General features: G+C 42.6%; 1 protein-coding gene across 7 annotated transcripts in view; it reads right to left on the bottom strand.

Annotated features, from left to right (window-relative positions):
- The window catches only part of ERBB4 (erb-b2 receptor tyrosine kinase 4), a 609,586-nt gene that overhangs the window by 190,640 nt on the left and 400,418 nt on the right, over window positions 1-18,528 (bottom strand). For all 7 annotated transcript variants that reach the window (XM_061344620.1, XM_061344647.1, XM_061344630.1 and 4 more), the window contains exon 4: window positions 11,536-11,670. In XM_061344620.1, the coding sequence (XP_061200604.1) occupies window positions 11,536-11,670 (135 nt within the window). The remainder of the gene's footprint in view (window positions 1-11,535; window positions 11,671-18,528) is intronic.

The following is an 18,528-nucleotide window of genomic DNA, read 5'->3' as shown; positions in this document are numbered from 1 at the left end:
TCCAGTTGAAGAAACTCAATGACACACTGAAAAGTAAGGGCCAAAGCTAAGGGTATTCTTGTGCTTGTTTAATACCAACTCCTCCACCCCTCGAACAGATCAAGTCAGTCAATAACACAGAAGTCAAAATAATGTCCTGTAGTAACTGAAAGGGAATTCTACTTTTTCTTGATGCCATGTACTATTCCTAGAGTCTGCCTGGGTGCTGTTAGGTGTGTTCATGTTTTAACCAACTTTTGACACAATTAAATGGAAATGCTAGAAATGAACTCCCCATCCCCATGAGATCTGGAGTTCAGTTTTAGACAAACTTTGGATAAGTATTCTAAATAGGCTTATTCAAATGCAATTGCTTATTCAAAATGTATCTCATGGCTATTTGAAACAAAACTGATTATTACAGAACAATACTTGGATGACAGAAGCCCTTTCTCTGTTGGAAAACAATGCTTGGGCATATACTCTGATATTTAGTTTCAGCAATTGCTACAGACAAATATTCAATGAAAATAGTCATACAAACAGATTTCAGGCTGCAATTTCCTGGCTAATCTTCAGCTACCAGAGATCTGCACAGAGGTGATGCGGTGGACATCATGCAGGCTTAATACGGAGAGTTCGGTATGAAGTTTTCCTTTTTCATATGTAGCAATTTGTATAAAACCACTTGAAAAGCCTGCATTAAGTATCTTGCTCTGTAAAGATTCCCAACATTTCCCCTGTGTCAGAACACTTCACTGATGATGGCTTTTATGAGTTTTCGAAAGTAAATTACAAGCTCCTACAAGAGGTCCGGAAAGAAGGCTTTGAGATGTGAAAGCTCCTTTGAATACTAGCCTGAGGAGATCCTACACACAGGGACAGAAAGTGTGAGCAACTGCAGAAGCATAAAATACATTCTTTTCTGCTTTGCTACTTCCTTGTCCGTTGCTTAGGAGACAGAAACTTCCCTTTTAGTCACTCGGCTTCATTTGACACCACAGTACTGTCCTCTTCCCTGCAGGAGGTGTGAAGGGATCAGAGAGAAGGCCCTGAAACAGCCCTGGGTTTAGAAGAGCAGTGGCAAGAGCCCTTTAGCCAGGCTGTCCACAAAAGCAGGACAGGAACTTTAGTGACAGTTCTGAGAACGTCTGCCAGAAGAGGCACGTGTAATAAAATCCTGACACGAATGCAAGGTGTGACAGCAATAAAGCTAAAAGGGCAGGGCTTATGTTTTACAAGCAGCAGAACAGTCTCTCCCCTCGTGCTCTGCACAGCAGCACCAACCAAGCTCACTCTGAGCTGGTGGCTGGGCTGTGCATCACTGCAGATCTAACATATATGACTTTAAAAAGGGTGGGTGGGGGGCCCACAGCAGCTTCAAGCACCAGTAGATGCAATTAAGTGGATGATTATTTTCCTCCTCTTTCCCTAAGCAGCTCTTCAAAGGCAGGTAGCTGGAGCTTGCTGTGAAAGACCAATTCCACCCAGCCACTCAGTACAGATCTGCCACCTACCATTCAGTGAGACTGTTTTAAATATTTGGAGTATTTGGGGTTTATTTCCCACTTTGAAGAAACACTGGTGCCTGTAACAAAGCAAGCTGCTTGTGATGGAGAGGGGCTCCATCACTTCAACTGAAAATCTCTCCCAATATCCTGCTTAAGTGCCAACCTGATTGTAAATAGGTGGTATACAGTAATGCTTTATACATACACAGGTTGCCATTAAGAGATAAGCATTTACCAACAGTTACCACACGTGTAGCACTATAATTCTGCAGCCACAGAACGAGCACCACTTTGTGATAGTATACAGCAGCACAGTAACCTGTGCCACTTGGTGGGTGACTTTGACCCTGGAATTGCTTTAGGGAGGAAGGAAGCTCCTCAATAAAACAGGTCAGCACTTCGGCAGGGAGTTTATCTTTTGAAATCTGTATTTTCCACTGCAAAGAGATGCCCATGTCAAAGGTTCTTCAGAAGCTGCTAATGCTGCCTTTTGCAGTGCCCTGTTTTCTGTGTCTATGACTCCTCAAGATCCCTGGCTCTGTAGCAGTTACCTTGCTAGATCCCTGGATCTGGCAGCCCAAGGACTTCTGTTCCTTGCGGCACTGTTTATTCATCTTAGCTAGGTACACCTGTGTTTGTTACTTACTCTTTATTCAGTGAACCCAACTGTTAGGGGCTTTGTATTTCCATTAAATGCCACGTCTGCCTGCCTTTCAGATCTGTTCCAAGGGCATTCAACAATTGACAAATCCCTTCTGAAAACACTGGCTGAAGGTATTTATTAGGAAGCTAAACTGATTCCCTTTATTTAAAATACACTGTTCTGGGGTGAGGAAAAACATTACAGGCAACTTGAAGCACTTCAGCTTGCATTACTAATGCAAAACAAGTTCATTATGTCAGTGGATATCCTGCATTCCTCCATCTTCAGTTACATATGCTTGGCAAAACTATTCTTTAAAATCAATTTCTTCTGTTATTATATTTGTCTTTTCATTCCAGGTAAATAAATAGATTCTCTTCTGACTATAGAGATTCCTTAACGGCAGAAAAAGCAACCTCCACATATGCTGAAGGTAGCTGTGGGACTTTCTGGCTGTCGGTATTATGCTGTGATATAACTTATCTTTCCAACTGAGATATCCATGAAACTGTAACTGCTGCTAAGACGAATGCTGCAAACCGCTGAAGTATGTTCCACATGGAAGCAGCTTTCACAAAGCCGGTTAGCTATTTGTGGCTTTTTATCAGCTTCTCATCCTAGCTTTGCCGTGGTGAAACTGGTGGCAGGGAATGCATTCTGTGCCGAGACCACCTGCCTGTGGAGGCCCCGCTCACCAGTCTCCAAACATACATTTAAAACGTTAATTGAACTTTAAGTAATATCCTCAATGAAAGGCTATAATTTAACAAACTCTGCAATAACGAATGTCTTCAGGGTACGCTTTTCGGAATGCCATTTTCTCTGTAGGTAGTTTCCAATTGGGATGTACACCTGCAATGATACACTAGCTATTCTGAAAGTTGGCTTTAAGCGTGAATTAATCACTGCCCTCTTTTCTTTTCACCAGCATACACAAATACACTGCTGTTAACTCTGGCCTTCTGTTGAGCTAAATTCTGGTGCTCTGAAAAAGCAGAAGGTATCTTGCAGGGGTAAGTGGACAAAATGTGGTTGTCTCACCCGTGTCTTGGTATGAGGGCTGGGGGTTGATTTGCACATATTCACTATTTACATAGAATTGTCTCCCATAACAGGAGCATCAACTCATCCAAAGGAAAGCTTTCCTTGTACTTGTATTTCCCCTGTGTTCAGCTTTCCTGAATCTTTTCTATCTGATGGTATGTTTCCACCAAAGGGACAGGACTCCATCCTTCCTCCACTCTGACCTAAGACTCCCCACTGCTTCAGTGTGGCTTCCCAATGGTAGCAGAACTGTTCTGGATGAGCCAGCTGGAAACACTGATGTACACATGGGCAGCATTTTATACAATTTAGCTACAGTACAATTGAAAACTGGTGGAAGGTTGAGACTTTTGGGAGAGATTGCAAGGATCTGAGGAACCCTATTCTTCAGAACTATCACATAATCACTTCCGAATTAAATACCCACTGGTTTGACCCAAGCATAAATTTCAGGTAAGTCACTGTGTGTAAAAATGATCCTTTTCTAATACTGTGACTCCTGGCCCCAAAAATGAGTTCCTGTGCTCTGTGAAGAATTACAAGGTCACCACTGAACATTAAATTAACAGGCTGGCTACCGTCAGACTCCATTCTATAGCTGCAACAAATGGCCCTGTACAAATCCACCTACAGCAGCTTCAAACACAGCCTGTTAACACCCAGTGGAGAACAAAGCTTATCATTTACACAAAACTCCATGCAAATATCAACTTATGCTTCATACTACAAGAACAGACTCAGAGAATCATAGAATAGTCAGGGTTAGAAAGGACCTCAAGATCATCTAGTTCCAACCTCCCTGCCAAACAACCCACCCACCACAAAACACAAAAACACCACAACCAACCACAAAACCCAAACACCACAAAAAACACCAAACAACACCAAATTGTTCCCATTTCTGTAACATTTTAAAGAAGTACCTTGCTAGAAACTGTATTATTCCTTTTGCCAGTGTGTGGAAAACTTGTGGTAGAACAGCCCAGCAAGCTCTCAGCTATGTGAGCTGATGGAGTAGCAGGTTAACCTAAATAAAGCAGCTCTCAAAGATGGTGTAAATGAGAACACGAAGGAAAAAACTGATTCACATCAACCAAATACATACTATATACAGATAAGCATGTCAAACTGAGCTAGAGTGCTTCCAAACACACCTGCACCCAGGTAAGGTCAATCACAGCCTGGACTGTCTGCACCAGGAGAACCCAGAGCTGACATCCTAGGCAAGCCAGCTCGTCCATATTCTGTTCTTTAACTTACAAAGCAATGAGCGGTCTAAATGGTAAACTTCTAATTAGATTTGTCTCTATGTTTCAATATTAATAAACCACATGAAAAATGCGTTAAGAGTCAGCTAATTGGTGGCTCTCTAATAGTAGCTGTAAATGAGCAATTACAATACAATTGGGGTGTGGTTCCCCAGGGATCATCACAGGACTGATGCCTTTTAGTATTGCAGGCAAGGGTTTAGGAATTATTAAACAATCCCAAGCAGTAAAAGATACAGATGACAGGAAGGCTGTAATCCCAGCAAATCACAGTGAAGAGCAATCAGTGTTAGAGGGTGAGCCAGGCTGGCAGGTAAACTGGAGTCACTCACACCAAATGTTCTTTATACAGCCAAACAGAAGCTTGCATGTTTTGGTATGAAGCATACAGACTGTGTATGCTGAAAAACAGGGAGTCTCTAAAACACCCAGATGTCAGAACTGCCTGAAAACCATCTTCCTCACGTGGAGCTGAAACATAAAGGATACAATTTTCACTCCTACAGGATACTGGTTAACTCAGCGGCAAACAACTACATCTATTTTGGTTTCCGTCTCCTAACAGCACATCTGAAAATACAGATATTTTACATTGGTAAGCAACTAAAATTATTCTGGGGCTGGAAAGAAATTCCTCACTTTGGGACTCTCTATCTGTTTAGCTTCTGAGAGTAATATTAGGAGAGCTGACTCTATAGGAAGTGCTACTTCAGCAAGGAGAAGATGCTGGCTACAAGAGAGCTCTTTAAGCTACCTGGAAAAGGTGTAAGAAGCAACATCATCTGCATTTAAATCTGTTCAAATTAGAAATAAGGCAGCTAGTGTTATGTGTTTTAATGCCAGGAAACTAACCAGCCTCTTGAGGGATGTCTGCACATCTGCAAAGCTTCAGAGCAGTGTCAGGAGAGCAATCAGAGGACCACAACCCTGTGCTCACCCATCCAGTGGCTGCAGGAGCTCCAGCCGCACCAGGGCTGTGGCTGTTCCTAAAACTCAAAGCCAGGTTGGAAGATAGGCTGTGGTTAGGAAAGTTACTGAGCTCAATGTCAGGCAAGATGATGATGCTTCAGAGCCTCCGCAGACAGGAAGACAGAGCTAATGACATTTCAAGGCTTCTTTTGCCCTTGAAAAAAGCTATGAATCAATAGGTAAAAAAGAACGAAGACATCTTGAAGCAGTGTTTCCCTTGAATACATCATGGGATTTACTGACTCCCAGCAGACAGCTGAAGACCAAGCCTTTTCTTCCTATGCGTCATGTAACAATGTAGAAGTACTTCTGCACAGCTCAGAACTTGGGTGTTTTTACATTACCGGGTGCAATCTGATACAAAGCAATGGCAGAGTACTGTGTTATGAATAGCAAGTAACTGTAGTTGTTCTGCTTGAAAAAATGCCTTGCCAAAAATTCCACCTTTTTTCACAGCTGACAGGGGCTCAGTTAAAAAGGCAGATCAAGGCAAGGGAGGTGTACCCACAGATCCCACTGCACTTCAGAGTCTGAGCAGAAATTTTTGTTCAGGGGAGTGCTTTAAAATGGGCTTAATTTCCACAGACTTTAGTTTTCCTGACTCTGGGCACAAAGAATCATAGAATAGTTAGGGGTGGAAAGGACCTTAAGATCATCCAGTTCCAACCCCCTGCCATGGGCAGGGACACCTCCCACTAAACCGTATCACCGAAGACTCCATCCAACCTGGCCTTGAACACTGCCAGGGATGGAGCATTCACAGCTTCCTTGGGCAACCCATTCCAGTGCCTCACCACCCTCACAGTAAAGAACTTCATCCTTATATGTAACCTGAACTTCCCCTGTGTAAGTTTGAACCCATTACCCCTTTGTCATGGTTTAAACCCAGCCAGACAGCTTGTTCACCCACTCCCCCCACTTCTTGCCCTCCGCTTACTCCCGGAGGGATGGAGAGGAGAATCGAAAAGAATGCAACTCCCACGGGTTGAGATAAGAACAGTTTAGTAACTAAGGTATAACACAAATCACTGCTGCTACCACCAATAATAGTAATGATAAAGGAAATGACAAGGGAAGAGAATACAACACCTCAGCACCAGTCAATCGATAACTCGCCCCCCCAGCCCGACCGAGCACTGACCGATACCTCCTCCCACCCTGCAGTCCCCTAACCCTTCCGGGTCACTCCCAGTTACATCCTGGGCATGACGTGCTGTGGTATGGAATACCTCTTTGGTATCAGTTTGGATTAGGTGTCCTGTCTCTGCTTCCCCTCCTTTCTGGCAGAGCATGAGGCTCACAAAGTCCTTGGCCAAACCAAAACATCATTGTTATCAGCTCTGCTCCCAGCCCGAAAGTCAAACACAGCACTGCACCAGCTACCAAGAAGGAGAAAAATGACTGCTGCTGCTAAACCCAGGACACCCTTGTCCTATCATTACAGTCCCTAATGAAGAGTCCCTCCCCAGCATCCTTGTAGCCCCCCCTCAAGCAGTCCTGCATCAAAGAGACACAGATCCAAGCAGCAGTGGTCTCACTGGTCTTTCCCTAAAGCTGGTCAGAGAGGAGCTGTCTAACAAGTTAGAAGCATTTTAGGCTAGTCTAATCCTTTTTTCCTGCTTTGTTTCTTGCACCATCACTGGAACTGGTGTCTATCTCTGAACAGGAGAGCTGTAGTTCTTCAGTTATTAAGGGACCAAATCCAACAAGTGGATGTGGTACCAGGGGAATATGCTGTTGCAAAGCATGGCCTTAGCATGCTTGGCCAGTGTTGTAAGTCATGGCTTATTTTTGGAAGGAGAGAAAACACATTTTCAGCATTGCAGAAACAAATTCAGTAACATATACCTAAAGGGAAAATCGTGTTAAGCATTTTTGAGATTCCCACTGCAAGGTGCCCAGCTTAAAAAGCCCAGGCTGACAGTGTTCATTTCAGGTAAATAGAAGAGAAGGCTGCTTTCAAATTACAATCAATATTAAAAGCTTCAGCTACAAGATACTAGTATACAATATATACTAGTAGTATTGCAGCCAGGCACAGAGGTATCTGTCCTTGGAGACCTGAGGTACACATGGTCCCTGCTACAACATTTATTGATCACATTTCAGCAGCACACACTGAGCTCAGCGCTGGCAGCCACTGGCTGCATTCATCTGAACATGAGACCATGTAATTCAAAGGCCTCTCATACGAGCTTTTCTGCATGTGTTTGATCACAACTTGAAGCAAAGGGTAGAATCCGTTTCAAGATAAAGGGAGAAGCAGCATTTAGGATTCCTATGTCTGCAGTATTTCTGTCATAGTGGTTAAGATGCCACGGCCTTTCCAACTGGCTTCTTAACACTGACAGTAAAAGCCTGTGAAAAAGGGTATCAGAAAAGCTTTATTCCCAGAGTTCACCAGCCATGTTACTCTCCTGTCTAGCACTGATGTAAATGAAGGGGATCGCCTGAGTTGGCAGATACAAGGTACCAAACAAGCAGAGAGGCAGGGGACTGATTTTATTTCAAAGCATCTTTGTCTCACTCTGCCCTTTTGTCTTCTTCCTCTGCTGATTGCTTTGGAGCAGCAGGGAGGGTGGCAAGTGAAATTATCCCTGAAGTGGGGCCATTATCAGCTCTTCTGTCTGTCTGGGGAATGGAGCAAGCAGCATCAGCTCCCTCCTGGGAGAAGACAAGCAAGGAATGGGGCTGAGTCCTGAGCACAGGCTGATGCACAAGCACTCCCAGTGCATTATATCAGCTTGCTGGAGTCCACTCTGGCATCAGCAAAAACCTGGCAGGAGTTGGGCTCTTCTCTGAGGGTGGGTCCTTGTTCTTTCTGACAGGTTAACACCTTGGGAGAGATTTATGTCTAATATTGATGGTTGGAAACAATGCTAGTGATGCCAAAACCAAACTGCTGTTTAGGCTTTAGGACCTGCTGGAGTGATGAAGTACCTGATTCTGATACAGCAGTTTGCAGTATCAGACTTTTGTCCCTGAAGTATTCTCTGCCAGGGAGCACTGCTGAGGTGGTCACGTGAAACAGCCTCAACAACAGGGCATAAGCCACCCTCCAGTCCTGCCGGCCATGGCTACCCATGGCACACAGGCCGATGCATCTATCCAGGTCTTACATGATCACACATTTACACAGACTTCCCCAAATTACTACAACTGTGGACTTTGTCAAACTTGGCAGAGAAGGTTTGGTTGGTCTACATTCCCAGACTGATGCAGCCTCTCTGACAGACCTTCTCCCTCTCCTGGAAATGTTTTTAGATGAGCAGTAAACCCCACTCATTCTTTCAGACACGGGAAGTCCCAGAGGGCTTTCCTTGACACCCCTAGGACTTAGGATACTCTTAGTAATGCCAAGCAAAGCATACCTATTCAGTTCCAATGGATGCAGCCAAGATTTGCATTTGATAGGAGGCATGTGAGACTTCAGGCAAGTAAACAGTCATGTAAAATAAACAATAAATATATATACATGCTGGCCCAAAGGAGCACAAGTCACAGTCTATGCAGAAAAAAAGACCGATGAACTGAGCATAATGTGCAGCAGTAGAAAAATAGCAAGGCTGGGCCCAGCAAGCACCCACATTGCCTAGCAGATTCTGAAAAGTGACATGTGAGCCAAATTTGAGAAGCATATACCTTATTTAATGGTACTTTATAACCCAATTTAATGATACTTTATGCAGGTTTCCATTCTAGGGTTATAATTCGATGTTCATTTCTCCAAGTCCTTTCTGCACCAGTACAAATAACTTGTCTTAATTCTTTTGTGAACTACCAGTGTAGTACATTCCCTTTTCTCCTGCCTCTTGACAGGTAGTAATAAAGTTCTACATTTGAGTGATTTCATTGGAAGGCTTTATATATATATATATATGTATATACACAGAGAGACCTATGAGTGTGCATAACAGTGCATGTGCACACATACGGAGAGCTATTTAATTTTAGGCTATCTTAAATGGTGATTTCTGTACCTGAATTCTTTGTTTCCCAAAGCCTTAACACCCCTGTTAAACCATGTGCCATTTGCTGGCTTTCTGTATAACGGGGTTGATATCTTCTCCTGTGTAAGTTGTGAAGACAGAAATGGTTTGGATTAGCTAATTCTATCAAATTTCACACAACTCATGCATAGCATTGAGATGGAATCTGGTTTCTTGGACAAGGAAACTTTGTTTATTAAATTAAATATGGCCCAACTGTGCTCTGCTCTATCCCAAGTAAGGGAAAATAAAGTAAAATCTGGGTGGCTATCTTAATGAAGCTGCACTGGGATGTAGCTCTCAGTCATCACTGAAAAGAAGCTGTTATCAGCTTTATCAAGCAGAGTTTGTTCCTTCCATATGCTTTAAAAAAACTCAAAAAAGGATGAAAAAATGGTTTAAGAAAACTGGACTTAGGTACATGCATTATTTCATCTTGCTGTGGGAGCTAATATTTGCCTTTATGACTTTCTGGGTGTGATTCCAAAAATACTTGGCACTGATCCTGTTCCGATGCCTCTGGAGTCACCAGTAAAACCTTTGTCAGTTCAAAAAGATAGTATTGATGTTGGTTGTTTTTTTAAAAGAGCTTATTACCTTGGTGTTGCAGAAGCATTTGTCTTGAAGAACTGGCAAAGGTTAAAAGAAAACCCAATAACAGAACAAACCAGAGGAACAACCAAGTCTTTTTCTTGTTGAAGTAATGACTCATAAAAGCATACAGGCATTCCCTAACCTTCAAAGGTTTTATCAGTTCTGCTTCGAATTGATCATCACCAGTGATGAGGGTTTTTAATATGTAAATAGGATAGCTGGCTGCATTACAACTGTGTCAGGTTTCCAGCCAGAAGGCAGAAGAGATGAGCCTTAGCTTCAGAGTTGAGAGATTGAGGAGCAGTGGAGTTTAGCTGGCTCCTGGAGGAAGCTGTACCTCAAGGAGCTGTGCTGTGATTTAAGGGGAGCAGGTGTAATATACAAAAGCAAGTCAGTTTTATAGAAAACCTATTATTCCACAAAGCACTTGGTTAAAACCAAGGTGCTGCTCAGAAATTATGGGACTTACCAAGTGGTCTTTCCCCAGAGGCTAATCTCTGTTTATTTATTTTTCTGAATTCCTAGCATACAACTGAAGAACTGAAGGTGTTTCTTGGTTGTTGTGGAAGCTAAAGAGGCAATTGGCGATTTATACATCCTTGAGGGACACTTTACGATACGGCGAGCAATCCAGAATGTCCCTATATCCAGGATGCTCAGAACATGTCTGCTGTGGTGTCACTTCTGACATCAGATATAAAATTCTTCCCAGCCTACAGGCGAATTTCAATGCTGATACATCCCAAGGGTATTGTTTATTAGCATGGTATTCACTCTGAATGCTCTTTACTCTATTATGGAATATTTTACCTAAACATTTTGTATTACAGTCAGCACCATTCAGCACAACTCATTACTACTGCAAAAATCATCAAAATACGACTGAAGGTGAGTAACTCTGGGAGAGGGAAATGGAGAAATGCATCAAACAAATCCATCAAAGTACTCCAGGTTTGAAATTGAGAACGTTAAAATGAGAGGACATATTAAAACCAGAGAAATATTTGCTATATTATGAAGAGCACCTCATACCCTGCAAATTCTGTCTTCATGATACACACAAGACAGCAGGATATCTACTTCTTTGAAGTTCATTTGTCATCTAAAACCAGAATATCCATGAGCTGATACCATAATTACTTCAGCAGCTAATTATGGTGCCATAGACAGACCATTATGACTCAAAGACCAGCCTGAGCAGCAGGAACAAATGCAAAGCAAACACTAACGTCTGTGCTTCCACAGCAGCACAGTGGCTTTAGCAATAAATAGAAGAAAGAATACGCAAAAGAGAGACAACAGATGAGAGGCAATTCAGATGTTCGCAAATACTCTCTGCAGACAAAGTGTTTTTATGATTAGACCAAGTGTTCCTATAGGCAGCATAGAAACTTTGAAGAATGCAGGGGAAATTTACAAATACAATTCTCCATAGCAGAGGATGAGGGAAAACTTGACATAAATCATAGAATATGTGTCCATATTTACACCATTTCATGCTGAGCAGATGCAATGCTAAGAATAAAACTAGTACTTACATCCTGAGCTGCCATTTGTTGGAACCAAAGTGAAGTTGGAGGCCCAGGGGTTACGCACAATATCCTGCCAATGAATGGTGTCTGCGAAGCACAGGAATTTGTTCTGGCCAACATACACCCCTCCATTGAGTATTTCTGCATAAAAGAAGAGAACATACTTGTAAGACTCTTGTAATCAGGTATGGAACAGTACTGTTATCTGTGGGTAAAATAACCTTCAAGACTGAACTGACTTCAAAACCATGAACAATCAACCTCACTATGCTGTATTTCATTAATATGTGTGATCACTTAAAGCATACAATGAACTAACATGCTCTTCTGGGATAGGAGTTTTCTGAGCCCACAGCACGTTGAGAAGGTTCCAGTCACCACGCTATCTGGATAAGCAGGTTTCCTGATCCGATTGTGCTGCTGTAATACCACCACACAGAACACCCAAATACTCAGTATCTATGAACCAAATCGAGAACTACCACTGACACAGCTTGCTGGAAGCTTTGTGCTGAAGGGAGATGCTTTCTGAGCAGACGAAAGTTGGTTGTTTTTTGTTGTAATTTTCACGTTTACATCAGTTTGTTTGAACAAAAATGGCTTGTTGCCCTGTCTCTGAAGATTTGATTTACCAAATCTCAAGATGAAAATGATCTTACAGTGTTGGTTGTAGCACAGGGTTTCCTCTGGAGCAGTAACTTGGGGGGGGGGGGGTTTACCCTCTAAACATTTATTCAAATTCAGTTTCTCTACTTAACCTGGCTTTCACATTTCCCAAGCAGAGGACAATCCATGTGACTTCCATTACAGTTAACAGGAGCGATGCAGCTAAAACCTCCTGCACCGCTTAGTGTCAGAGATTCAAGCCTCAGCAAAGAAATGTTGAAGGTTAGTTACTAATGGCACCTTAGAATGACATTAAGTGCTGCTATAAAGGCAGGAGTGCCACACTTCTTGCAGACATATTAAGAGTAAATCATGACCATGGTGGCAATGATTAAGGTCATCTGATAGTCCTCATCTGCAAAAAAACCTTTAAAAGCTGTAGTGGGGATGCTAATATTGACAAGGAAGGAATTAATGCATCTTCTTCTTTTAAATTTCATGGTTTACAGGCCACAGCATGAAGAGGAGGTAGCCCTCAAGAAAAGAAGATATTATATAAGAGATGATCTGTAAATACATCTTTCCAGCATATTAATCAGTTCAGAGTATTACTATTTCTTAGAAACCTCTGGTTTTTCATTGAAAAGGAGCTTTAAAAATGAAAACAATAATAATAATAATCTTATACAGAAATGAGTCCAGATTAGAGCTATAGCAATAATCTGTCTGCATGATATTCTTATGATCCCTGAAAAAAACCCCACGCAGCATCTGTTAGCAATTCTGCTATGGGGAAAAAGCAGGACTCGAAAACGTGACTAGTAATGACTTCATAGCAATCTTCCAGTATCTGAAGGGCCCTACAAGGATGCTGGAGCACTCTTTATCAGGGACTGCAGCAATAGGACAAGGGGTGATGGGTTCAAACTGAACCAGGGGAAGTTCAGGCTGGAGGTAAGGCAGAAGCTCTTCCCTGTGAGGGTGCTGAGGTGCTGGCACAGGGTGCCCAGAGAAGTGGTAAATGCTCCATCCCTGGCAGTGTTCAAGGCCAGGCTGGCCAGAGCCTTCGGTGACATGGTCTAGTGCGAGGCATCCCTGTCTATGGCAGGGGGCTGGAACCAGATGATCTTCAGTTCCTTTCCAAACCTATTCTATGATTCGACAATTCTCTGTGTTGTCCCCTCTATACAGAATTACCTAATCCATTACAACCCAGATTTTGTTTTCAAACAGCACCTAACAAGCCATGAAAAACTGTAAAATCTACATTCATGGCTTCTTAAACATTTGCACACGATTCCAAACAGTGTCACTATCACATGGTACATCTGAACACCTGCCACTGGCATCATTTCTGGCTTTTAGAGCATTTACTCATGACAATACCTATCAAATTCTCTTTTCTGCTAGGAACTCTGATGCAGTCTTGTCTAGCAGGCAGCACCTCAGCCTAGAAGTAATTCCAACAGTTTCAATTTGTGAAGAAAGACATTTTTTCAGCATAAAAGTAAGCAGAAAGTGTCCCTCTATACTCTAAGGCAAGCTGACAGTTTTCCCTGTGATTTACCAAACATGGAAAATGCTCTCACTTCCCTCATCACTGAATAATAAATGCTGTTCCTGCTTTTCTTCCCTCCAAACATGACACAGTATCTTTATCTGCCCAGCACTGTACTATTTTCCACAGGTGATGGGATTCAAGTTGACATGTCTATTCATGTGAGGTGCTAATAAACCTGAGCAATAATATCAAAGATGGGTTCTTACAGATACTGAATAACCCCGAGTTCTCAATCTTTAAGTACTTGTGCTCGACTCTTCCTGCCTTGTGGGATCCAGATTCATTCCCTTTCTACCTTCCTGTTCCAACCTGCTATCCTTCCTTATGCTGAACCCTGGGTATGTGTAAATCACCACAGACGCATCGGCTTCACTGACTTGAACTTAAATGCATATTGCACTTCGCTGCCCTCTCTTAGCAAGAACAATGCCTGCAAAGACCTAATAAACCCTGTTACATGTTAAGCAAATGAAGCACAAATGTAATCAATATACACTAGAGTTACACTACAATGAACTCATCATAAAGTCATCATCTCATTTCAATTTACAGCACTGAAAGCGACGAGATAAACAATAAACAGGAGAAAGGCAGGCATCTCTGCCTATGCAGATGAGCTAGCAAAGGAAGCCAGGCAAGAAGAGGTTTCTTCTCCTGTGTGCAACACCTGTTGTGCCTCTCTGCTGAACTCTTTCATAGGCTGGAACAGGAAAATGAATGACAAGTGGCCCAGTGAATTCTGTGATTTCTATTGCGAAGAAAGAAGCTGTTCCTGCCAAAGAAGCACTCAGGACTGTTCACAGTGAAAGGTATTTTAAGTACCTTTTTGGGGAGAGTATTTGTGTCTTCTAAACCAATTCTTTGTGACACCGGAGAACCGCTGGTCTGAGTACAACACTGCTGCCTGGGACAGGAGGCTGAGCACTCGGCTCCATCACCTGCTGACTGAAACAACGACTGTGGCTGTGCTTGGGCTTCTGAGCTGCTCAGAGACACAGGAGCTCCAAAAGGGGATATTGAAGCACAAGTCCCATTAGCTTTCATTGGGTAAAGTTCTTAAAGGTGTCAGTCTGGGAGGCATTCCTGTAAGGTACCAATGTCGACACATGAAGAGTACCATGGTCTTCCATTTTGGCACCAGGGCTGCAGTGGGTGTTGCGAGCAAAGGAGTAGCTCCAAGGTCGTTTGCTACTCGAGTCTGAAGTGAATGCAAAATCTTATCATCTTCCTTATTAGAGCTACTTTACTGGCTTAACAGCAGTATAATTGTGTAACCAAAGTTATATGAAAATAAATCAGCCAGTGCACTTGACACTGACTTTGGTCATTATTTTGCTTATTGCTGCCAAATGATTGTGAGGAACTTCTATGTATGCTATTAAAATTCTATTAAATGGATATTTATTCAGGAAGCTAAATCAGAAATGTATTATCTGTTATATCTGCTATTTTCTTGCTTTCATGCCAAACCGAGACAAAACCATTACAACACAACTTTGGTAACCCACCTTACAATACTAACAGGAGAAATGGAAACATACAGGTTTCTGGCAACCACGAAACACAAGTATCTTACACGTTCCATGCAGTGGCATGGCACACAGGTAGGTACATCACATACACTTTATACTTAGTCTGCCAAGTTCAATAGGGGGCTAAATTCATAACACCTAACAGAAGGAGTTGGACTGGAGTCAGTGAAAATGCATTACCAGAAGCTGAAGATCACAGTAAAGAAGGCAAAGGGACAGTATCTCAGCAAGTGTGTTGCCTGTTTGGACGAGAGATGGAAATAACTCTTCTTCATCCATCTGTTAAAAGGGCATTTTCTTCAGCTGACTTTTCCTTGTGTGCAGTGTAATCCCTCATGTTCTAAGTTTAATGTGGATTAAATTGGCAAAACATGCTCACATTCTGCAACGTGCCCTGAAGTGCAAGTAACTTGTGTGTGTTGATATGCAGTGGGGGCTGTAGGCACGTATTTAGCAGTAGAATCTGGTTCTAAAATTGTTATAAAATTGGTTATAAATGCTACTGCTATTCAACGTTGCAAATTAACAGCTCTTTGGTGCTATGAAGCCAGCTGGCATGATGAACTGTAAGAAGGCATAGTGAGAGGGAAAAGAACTAGCTCCAAAGAGGGCAGAGAAAGGGAAGGAGTTATTTAGGAGAAACTGCTAGGCATGTCCACTGCAACCACTTCAACAGTGAAACAGAAGATATCTCATACCTTCAAAGCTGCTAAGGAAACAGCAATCTTTTACACTACAGCATATATAGGTACTCTCTGCACATACATGTTATACAATGCATGTTGATGACACCTCAATTTCCAAGGTCAGCTTCCATTAGAGCTGAAACACTATTGCATGCTGACATTCCTGCATCTTTGCCTTCATCATCCAGGTGATTGGGAACTGTTGTCATATCACTCTCAAAAAACTGTCATATTCCATCCAAGATGCTGAATGTATTATCCAAAAGTGGCTTTGGCCTAGAAATTTCATGCCAAACCAAGTCTTTTGATCTCTTAGCACAGTTGATTGCTGTTGACCCACTGGGAAAGCACTTCAGGTCCATCATTAATAAGCTATGTCTTAAAGGGTAATGAGAACTGGGTGCTTTAGAAGACAATAGCTCATCCATCATCAATCAAGATCTGAGGTTTTTATACAGATGATTTAAGAAGAATTGGACTGTGTAAAATTAAAATGTCACATCTGTATTGGGAGATGAGGGGAGCTTGGTAATGAAGATGAGAGTTTTAACCTTCTCCATTTCAGCTCAATGACCATACTCAAAAGCTCGTGGATGTGGAATCCGTACCAGCTAGAAGCCCCGGACAGGCTTCGATCTCAATTATGCAATTTCAAGTAAAGATTATTTGGGTCATTAGCTGGAAGTCAGTTTTGAGGCTTGATAGTAACAGCAAGATGTTCTTTATCCCTATCAAAAGCAATCAGTGTTATGTGCAGCCTGTGGATCTGTCCTACTAACTGCTCAATAACTAAGAATACTGGATTGTAGCACCTGAACATAAACCTTCCCAATCTAGCTCCCTATTCTACTGCTTAAATAAGAATGGAGTCATTTGATTACCTTTCACTGAGTTTGATGGGGTACCCTTTTCACAATTTCACCCCAAATGTGCGTGAAGATGGGCTCACAGGGTCCTTGTGGGTCATGTAGCCACTTCATTAAAGAACAACAGGGTCTGGTCAACTCCTCCTTTAGTGATCTCCCCAAAGGGAATATCTGTTTCATGAACAGGTACAGCCATATTAAACTAACTCAGAGAAGATATTTGCATCTGCTTGGATTATTCCTCTGTGCATGCCTTGAATTCTGCTTTCTCACAGCCTTATTCAAAACAAGACCAAATCATACTTTGTAATAGGGAACAACACTGCAAATGCTCCCTGCCCTTTGGGTGTAACACACCGGAATTACAACACTTGTTCCATGACTACCCTGTTCTCAGGGACATGCAAGTCTGTGTCAGGCTACTGAGCCTCATTTCATGCTGCACCCTGAGCAGTTACCGAGACCATCGGGCACTTACAGTGCAGCCACATGGCCCCAAAGGGTTCAGTGCATGGAGAAAGTAATATAAAATACTACAGAAAAGAGTAGAAACAGCTGAATCAAACAAATAACAGAAAAAAACCCCACCCACCCAAAAGGGAAGAAAACAGCTGGGTATAAACTGAATTTAAGATGTGCTTCTTTCCACAAGAAACAGCCCTGTTCTTAAGTATATTTGTTTTTCCAACACACTTGGCTGTGCCAAAGGAACTGGTCTCTCTCCATAATCCAGTAAATTCACTTGTCCTAGTGGCTGCTCAATTTAACCCATCCTGCAACAGTCGCAGCAGCTTCTGCCTTCTTCATCCCTGACAGTATTTAGACCAGGTTTATATTTAAATGTTCTCTTTCCCCTGTATTCTGCAGGAGGCTTCCTGCTGCTGCTGCAATAATTACTCTGCTTTGACAACAGAGGATAACAGAGATGTACTGATTCCAACCAACAGCACTATGGTTAACCACGCACCTGCCATCAGTATCACATACTCTTGATTTTAATTAACAGCAGGGTAGACATGCAGCTGCATGACCAGCCTTAGCTCCACCACTTCATGTGCAGAAGCAGCAGTAGCTGTTTACAGTGCTACCCGCCTCATTTGTTGCTTCTGTTTCCATCACTACCTTCAGAAAGCTGTTTGACCCTGCTATCTTTACAGGCGAGGAGCTTTCATGTACCATGTTGACTCTGCTACAGGGATATTAATTTTCAGAAGGAGATGCTAATTGCCTCATTTCTTTGTCCAGCCAAATTCGGATCCTGATGTTAGCAGCCAAGTGCCTGATTTACTGCTTTCTTCATATAATTTTGCGCCTGAGAGGTAGATTAAGAGATATAAAAACATAACATTGCAATAACCCACACGGCTTCCTGTGGGTTTCTCTAATCTCTGGCAAGAGGCAGAGGAGAGCATGGTGGTCCTTGTGGGTGGTAAGGTGGACATGAATCAGCAGTGCACCCATGCAGTGATGAAGGGTGATCACACAGCGGGGTGCAGAAGCAGAGCCAGCAGCTGAGGGAGGTGATGATGCCCATCCATTGGGCTCTCATGAAGGCACATGTGAAGCACTCTGGATGCATTTTAGTCACCCCAGTGTAACACAGCTGTTGCTAAACTACAAGGGAGCCCGGGGAAGGACCACTGCGGTGGCTAGGGGCTGAAGGATTGCCACATGAGGAGAGGTCTAGCCTGAAGAAGAGATGATGTTAAGGGTACACCCAACTGCAGGCTGTCTCTACCTGAGGGAGG

Source organism: Neopsephotus bourkii, unplaced genomic scaffold, assembly GCF_033783945.1.
Source record: "Neopsephotus bourkii isolate Nb327-2 ecotype Australia unplaced genomic scaffold, CSIRO-AGI_Nbou_v1 NB_31, whole genome shotgun sequence".
Classification (NCBI taxonomy): domain Eukaryota; kingdom Metazoa; phylum Chordata; class Aves; order Psittaciformes; family Psittacidae; genus Neopsephotus; species Neopsephotus bourkii.
The sequence above is the reverse complement of the archived record's forward strand: the minus strand, read 5'-3'. Positions and strand labels throughout refer to the sequence as shown.